The following is a 7866-nucleotide window of genomic DNA, read 5'->3' as shown; positions in this document are numbered from 1 at the left end:
GTCATCGCCGCGCGCCGCGCGAACGGCGTTGGCGCGAAGGGGGGATGGAGCAGGAGCCGCCCCGCTAACAAGTAACCCCCCTCCCGCGGCAGCATGGTGAGCGCGGTGGGGGTGGGCATCTCCCCTGACGGGCATGGGGTGGCCAGTCCCGCCCCCGCCCCCGCCCCCGCCCCGAGCGGTGCCGGTAGCTTTGCCGCTCGGCGGACCCCAGCGCGGTCAGGCGGGGCGGGCTGCAGCGCCGCGCTCTGAAACGAGGCTGCCCCCTCCCCCCGTGTCGGTAAGGTTCCCCAGACACCCCCCGCCTCGCAACGAGCGTCATGGCTTGCGGCGGAGAGGGGCCCGGTGGACGCGGCGGCCAGGGGCTCGGCGGGGCGGAGACCAAGCTTGTTTCTCTAGGACTCGGGCGGCAGCGCTGCTGCTGGACTGGGAATCGTCTGCCCGGGCTGCGAGCGGCGGCTGTGGCACTTACGCCCCGGGCAGGGCCTCTTGGCCTGTCTGTGGGGGTGTCGGGGCAGCGCTTCGGGACAGCGTTCGTTCAGGACCCTCCCCACAGCCGCTCAGCTCCTCGTACTGGGGATGTTAACGTGGTTGACGTTTGTACTCCCCATGCGACCCTGTGTGTCCCTTAGCTCTGGCCCCCACCCTTAGGACACTGATAACATATTAAGCTTCTATCTGCACACAAGCAGGGACCAAAATAAATCACTGTTTTAACTCACCATTTTAGTTATTTCACTATATCTGTACATTGGAGTTGGCAATAATTTTTGATGGGTGTCATGCCAAGAGCTCGATAAGTGATCAAGGGCTGCTAGACATTGGGCTGATGTTACTGGAGGGAGGTTGGGGCCTGAGATGTAGGTTGGGTGCAGAAGGGAGCCCTGGTGCAGGGATGGATGTGGGGCCTAAGCAGGAGTTTGAGTAGATGAGGTGGTTGTGACCTGGGGCCAGGGATTGGAGGGGGCATGGAGTCTGGGAGGGAGTAGTGACTGGGGCAGAGATGCAGGAGGGGCGGCAGAGGGTACTTGGAAGAGGGGAAAGTGGCCAAAAGTAGCCAACATGGATTCGCCAGTGGCAAGTCTTGCCTGACCAATTTGATTAGCTTATATGGTGAGCTTAGAGGCTCTGTGGACATGGGGGAGACATTGGATGTGATATACCTTGACTTCAGCAAAGCCTTTGATATGGTCTCCCACAGCATTCTTGTCCATAAGTTAAGGAAATACAGATTGGATCCTTGGACTATAAAATGGATAGAAAGCTGGCTTGACAGTCAGGCCCAATGGGTAGCGGTCAGTGGCTTAATATCTGGATGGCAGTCTGTTTCAAGCGGAGTGCTGCAAGGCTCAGTTCTGGGGCCGGTGTTATTTAACATCTTTATTAATGACCTGGATGATGGACTGGATTGAATCCTCAGCAAGTTTGTGGATGACGCAAAACTAGAGGGAGAGGTAGATAGGTTGGAGGGTAGAGAGCGAATCCAGAGTGACCTGGATAAATCGGAGGACTGGGTCAAAAGAAATCTGATGAGGTTCAACAAGGACAAGTGTAGATTCCCGCACCTGGGGCAGAAGAATCCCAAGCATTGTTGTAGGTTGGGCACCGACTGGCTCAGCAGCAGTATGATGGAAAGGGACCTAGGGGTTATGGTGGATGAAAGGCTGGATATGAGTAAACAGTGTGCCCTTGAAGCCAAGAAGGCTAATGACATTTTGGGGTGCATTAGGAGGAGCATTTCAAGCAAATCTAGAGAAGTATTTATTCCCCTCTATTTGGCACTGGTGAGGCCACATCTGGGATACTGTGTCCAGTTTTGGGTGCCCCAGTATAAAAAGGATGTGGATTTGCTGGAGCAGGTTCAGTGGAGGGCAACAAAAATTATTGAGGGGTTGGAGCACCAGACCTATGAGGATAGGCTGAGGGATTTGGGCTTGTTTAGTTTATGGAAGAGAAGACTCAGGGGTGATTTAATAGCAGCCTTCAACTTCCTGAAGGGGAGCTCTAAAGAAAAGGGTGAGAAACTGTTCTCCGTGGTGTCAGATGGCAGAACAAGGAGTAATGGTCTGAAGTTGAAGAGGGGGAGGTGTAGGTAAGATATTAGGAAAAACTATTTCACCAGGAGGATGGTGAAGCATTGGAATGCATTGCTTAGAGAGGTGGTGGATTCTCCATCTCTTGAGGTTATTAAATCCTGGCTTGACAAGGTCCTGACTGGGATGACTTAGTGGAGGTTGATCCTGCTTGAAGCAGGGGGCTGGACTAGATGACCTCCTCAGGTCCCTTCCAGCCCTGTGATTGTGTGTGTGACAGTTTGGAATTTGACCTAGGCAGGAGGAGGTTGTGAACTGGAGCAAGGGATTAGGGTGCAGGGGAGAAGGTTGTGACATGGGTTGGGGTGCAGAGGGTTTGGGCTGTGACCTGGGGCAGGGCATTGAGTGTGGAAGGTTCTGTCTCAGAGATGCTTACTCTAGGTGCTTGCTTCTGGCCAGCAGCCCCTGGGGCCTTTGGACAACTCCCTTGCTGCTGTGCCCTCACACGCTGCTCAAAGCATCCAGCTGTTGGGGCCATGTGCATCGCTGCCTGATGTTCGCCATAGAGGAAGGCATTGCAAGCACAGCTCAGGCAGCTTTCATTGGCTGGCCTTCGCCCAGTGCTGCACAGAGATGCAAATGTTGGCTGCAGCAGCCGGATACTTGGAACAGCATTTGCGGTGCAAAAAGCAAGGAGCCTGCCTGAGGGTCTTGCTGGGCCATGTAACTTTGATGGCCCAGAGGATTGTGGTGGGCCAGATCCAAAGGTCGTATTTTGCCCACGCCTGCTATATATGGATGCTTGTTCTTGACTGAGTGCCCTATTCTAATGTGTCAGGAAAATCAATTAAATATAATACTTAATCCAAATTAAGGGCATCAGCATACAGTGTTTTACTGAAGTAACTAAAGACGTGAATTAAATTGGAACCAACATAAAGCTTTTCAGGGTCTCTCTGTGCTCATATTGAATGCTAAGTGAGATCATTCATAAAAAAGTATTCCTTTCCTGATCATATGATCTTCTTCGTAAGGCATGCTCTATGTAATTTGTACTGTTTAACTAAAGGTAGGGTTCTGAGGGCATGTCTTCGCTATGGGTTGGATCTATCCGTTGATCCAGAGGAGTTGATTTATTGTGTCTACTATAGACACGATAAATTGACTGTTGAATGTGCTCCTGTTGACTCCAATATTCCATCAAAATGAGAAGAATAAGGAGAGACAATGGGGGAACATCAGTTTTCAACTTATTGCTGTGAAGATACCTTGGTAAGCAGAACTAAGTACATCAGCTTCAGCTACATTATTCATTATTCATGTAGCTGATGTTGCGTAAATTAGGTCGACAGCCCACGGTAGCATAGCCCAAGGCCTGAATCAATTTGGTCAAACTGGTGCAATTTTTGAGCTGTCTTGTCTACACAGATAAATGAAAGAAGGTTAATCAAAGTTAAAGAAGTGTATCTGAGGTACGTTAATTAAATGCCATTAAATGTCTGGGTGCTGTTGTTCAGAAATAAATTGGGTTTAATGGACATGTCAACAAGAAGATTAAAAAAAACCCAGATCCTGTAGTGGGACTTACCAGCTGGCTCAGGCTTAGGGGCTGAAAGATTGCTGTGTAGACACTGAGATTGGACTGAGATCCTGCAAGGGTGAACATTTGAACACATAAATATCAATTTTTAAACCCTGGTGCATGAGGCTGAGTAAATTCATGTGGGCCAGTTGAGGGGTTTTTAATTCCCAAGTGGACATACGCAATGCGGTTTACTTTATTCACATTTGTAAGTGAATTATGCTAAACCAATTTAAGGCTACGTTAGTTAAATTGTACGAAAACCCACATTCACAATTAGCTATTTAAAATTCATGTTAAGATTTATTTTCCTGGATGTTCCTCTGTAGCCGGGGGTGGGTGGGTGGGGATGTGTGTGTGTGTGTGTGTGTGTGTGTGTGTGTGTGTGTGTACTTAAACTGATTACTTTATATAATATATTTATATATATGAAAAGTCTTTAAATACAAGTTTGCATGTGCCTGAAAATATACAGGTGCAAATGAGCAGATATAACTACTTTAAAAAAAAAAGAATGTAAACTGAAAAATCCTTATGCGACTAAAATTGCTTTTCTAAACTGAAGAATTGAATTAATGTAGTTTCTTGTTAAACAAAGCCACGGAGCTTGTGTCCATTCACGTTCTTGCACTCAAATAGCCAAATTTGCAAAACTTATTTGGTTCAGATTTCAAACTCAGGCTGCATCTATGCTGCAACAGGGATCGACACTCTGAGATTGATCCATCTGCAGTTGATTTAGCAGGTGTCTACAGTTGACCCCTTTGCTGTCCTCCCCTTGATCTCTCCCACCCTGTGCCACCCCCGTCCTCCCACACCTCTCAACAAGAGTAAGGTAAGTTGATAGGAGAGTTTATCCTGTTGACCCACTCTGGCATAGACTTTGCAGCAACTTAATCTAAAGTACATTGACTCTAAGTTATTTGCCTAACTGGAGTTTTGTACCTTAGGTCAACTTTCTGCCATAGTGTAGGCATAGGCTAAGTGGCCACCATCAGTGTGTTATCCTCCTATTTCAGCTATTGAGATTGGGGTGCTGGGCATTGACTGACTTAACATCTGAAAATGCTAAACCTCAGTGAGGGACAGAGTATTTTGGAAAAATTCTCAACCTCATTATACATTAGTCCATTAGCAAGAGAACTGCTACCATCACAAAAGATTTATCTGGTGTTTTGTGTGTGTGATTTTTCCCTTTTCCCCTCTCCCCCTTTTAAGATGGTATATTGCTCAGGGTAGACAATTGTGTTTAGAAGGTATCCAAAATATTACCATAATTTAAGTTATAAAGCATTATGTGAGGATGGGATTTTGTTACTTTCCCCACATAATATATACTTGTTATATCTGTACAGCATTCACATGCCTTGAGCATGCAATACATTAGAAATAATTTTCAGGAGGAAAGAGGTAATATTTAGCTAAATTGGAGTGGGTCATTACAAGTGAAGTTGCATGGGGAAATGGCGAAACTTCAGAATTGATTGTTTTTTTAAATAACTGAAAATCTAAGATTTAAAATCCTAGCTTTACTGTACTGTAGTGGCACAAAGTGTTCAATAACTAATGCTTGAACTGTAGTGGTCAAGTGCTTAAGGTTTCAAACTGAGATGACATCGCTGCACAGTGAAATTAGCAAGTGCATACAGTACAGTAGATCCCGAAGTTACATGACGGTTGCACTCTGGCGCACCCTTATTTAACTCAGATTTTGCTCAGGTCAGTGGGGAGCTGGGAACCAGGTGGCTGCCTGGCTCCCAACTCCCCTGGGCTTATAGAAGCTGGGAAACTGACCAGCACATGTCAATTTCCTGGCTCTCGCCAGCAAAGGAGAGTTGGGAGCCAGGCGGCCACCTGGTTCGCAGCTCCCCATCACTCTGGGAGCCAGCTGTGGCTTCTCCCTAGTGTCTCCCAAGTTGGGGGAAGCCGGGCAGGCAGACAGCCACGGTGGTGTGGCTGCTCCCATCTGTGGGAAGCTGGGGAGAAGACAGTGCTGCGGCTCTCTGTCCTCTGGCTCTCCCAGTTGTGAGAAGCTGCAGTGGCTTGGCTATCTGTCAGCGAGGTTTCCCCCAGTTGTGGTATTCAGGCAGGTAGACAGCCATGACAGAGCGGCCTCTTCCTGGCTTCCCCCAGCTGTGGGAGCAGGCAGAGGAGCAGCACTCCTGCCAGCTCCTAGCCCCTGTGAACTCCAGGATTTCTACTTGTGCTTCACTTGCATTAACTCAAGTGAAGTGCAAGTCAAAATCATGCATAGCAGGGGTTTACCATATTACTTCCCACAAAACACTGCTACCAAACTTGTGGAGGACTAGAATTAGATATGAAAAGGTCCACAAGGGGCATCTGGAGAAGAATTTGAAGGCTAATATAGCAGTGCTAAAAGTGTAAAACGGAACACTTGAGGGACACGTACAGTCTTTTAGTTGTTTTAAGGTAATTTAAGCACTCAAATCTAAGCCTTTATTCAGTGTGTTCAGGTGACTTATATGCTATTATCCTGATGCTTTCACAATTTGCTGAGAAACTTATTTTAAACAATAAAAGAAAGCTATTCCTGCTCTCATTAGGAGATGAAATGATGATTTCCAGGAAGAGAATGGAACATTGTGTTAACAGAGAGCCAGATTTTAAAGTTAAAAGCCTACAAATGCTGCCTTATACTCAGACGGTTGTTGTCAAAAGAGAAGCAGTAGTATTTGCATGAACAATGCTTGATGGATTGAAGATGTTTGTTTGAATTCACCAGTCATAGAAACAAGAACACTTACCTAGCCATTAAAGATAATCTACTTTCTCTTGTCTGTTAAAAATCATTAGCCCTGTGTCTATACGTGCCCCTTCCTTTCGAAAGGGGCATGTTAATGAGTGGGTTTGAAAGATGCTAATGAGGCGCCGCAATGAATATGCAGCACCTCATTAGCCTAATTGCAGCCATGGCAATTTGAAAGTGTGACTTTTCTAATCGTGCGGCGCCCTTGGAGACGGGACCTTCCAAAAGGACCCCCCCCCAGTTTTCGAAAGCCCTTCTTCCTATCTGGTGATCGGAAGAAGGGCTTTTGAAAACTGGGGAGGGGGATCCTTTCAGAAGGTCCCATTTCCATGGGTGGTGTGCAATTCGAAAAGCCGCACTTTCAAATTGCCATGGCTGCAGTTATGCTAATGAGGTGCTGCATATTCATTGCAGCGCCTCATTAGCATCTTTCAAACCCGCTCATTAACATGCCCCTTTTGAAAGGAAGGGGCACGTGTAGACCCAGCCTAGGTGTACTTATGCACCCTCATCCCTCTCTGTATGAGCACAATTGGTTCCCAACTTTCTGCTCGTAGGCGACAACTTGTAAGAGAGACACTAAATTCCCATTAAAATAAGTGTAAAAGTCTCTGGTTCCAAGTGCTCCTAGCTCGGGGCTGGAGTGGCAGCAGGTGGCGCTGCTTTTGAAAGGTGAGTGAACTTTGTGTTGGGGAGGATTAAAGGCTGGGGGCAGTTTGGGGACATGAGTGGGAGGGAGGGTTAAAACATGGTGGTGATTTGGGTCTCCAGGGGGGTTGGGTTCAGGCTGCTGCAGGTTGGGTCTGTGAGGCTGGCGGGGGGGTGGGATTAGGGTGTGGTGGTTTGGGTGCATGGGCTGGCAGGGTTAGTCTGCTGTGGTTTAGGTGCATAGGGCTGGCGGAGGGGTTTAGGATGCGGTGGTTTGGGGTCTGCAGGGCCCGTGTGGCGGGGGTTTAGGTTGCAGTGGTTTGAGTGTGTGGGGCTGGTAGGGGTATTTAGGTTGCGGCGGTTTGGGGTCTGTGGGGCTGGTGGGAGTTTAGGTTGTGGCGGTTTAGGTGCGCGGGGCCGGCAAGGGGGTTTAGGTTGCGTTGGGTTGGGGTGTGCAGGGAGGGGGTAAGGCTTGTTTTAACGGGGGGAGTTCACTCACCCAGTGAACAAAAAGTAAGTATGTGTCCCTTGTTTAAGCGAGTACTCATAAGTAAAGTACTTGTTTAATGAGGGATGAGCGTACTAAAGAAGACACCATTGGATTGTGGTTTAGGTCATTTTTAATCTTTGCTTTGGACATCCCTGTACTGGTGTCGTTATAATGCTCATCAATCCAAAATACTGTTTTTATTTTTGTTAGGTATTGGCATAAATCCATGAGGTCTGGTGTTTGCTGCAGCTTGTAACCTTTTCCTTGGGAGTGACCTCTGCATTGTGTGTGGTCTCAAGAACCCATAAAGTTCCAGAGGAGTCAGCCTGCAACTGGGCCTTTGGGT

The 7866-nt window shown here is 47.7% G+C and overlaps 1 protein-coding gene across 3 annotated transcripts in view; it reads left to right on the top strand.

Annotated features, from left to right (window-relative positions):
- The first annotated feature begins 16 nt into the window (after nt 1-16).
- Nucleotides 17-7866, top strand: part of RFC1 (replication factor C subunit 1) — a 62082-nt gene continuing 54232 nt past the window's right edge. For all 3 annotated transcript variants that reach the window (XM_074992615.1, XM_074992614.1, XM_074992616.1), the window contains exon 1: nt 17-96. In XM_074992615.1, coding sequence (XP_074848716.1) covers nt 94-96 — 3 coding nt within the window. In that variant the 5' untranslated portion in view covers nt 17-93. The remainder of the gene's footprint in view (nt 97-7866) is intronic.

This window comes from Carettochelys insculpta, chromosome 4 (genome assembly GCF_033958435.1).
Source record: "Carettochelys insculpta isolate YL-2023 chromosome 4, ASM3395843v1, whole genome shotgun sequence".
In the NCBI taxonomy this organism is placed as follows: Eukaryota; Metazoa; Chordata; order Testudines; family Carettochelyidae; genus Carettochelys; species Carettochelys insculpta.
The sequence above is the reverse complement of the archived record's forward strand: the minus strand, read 5'-3'. Positions and strand labels throughout refer to the sequence as shown.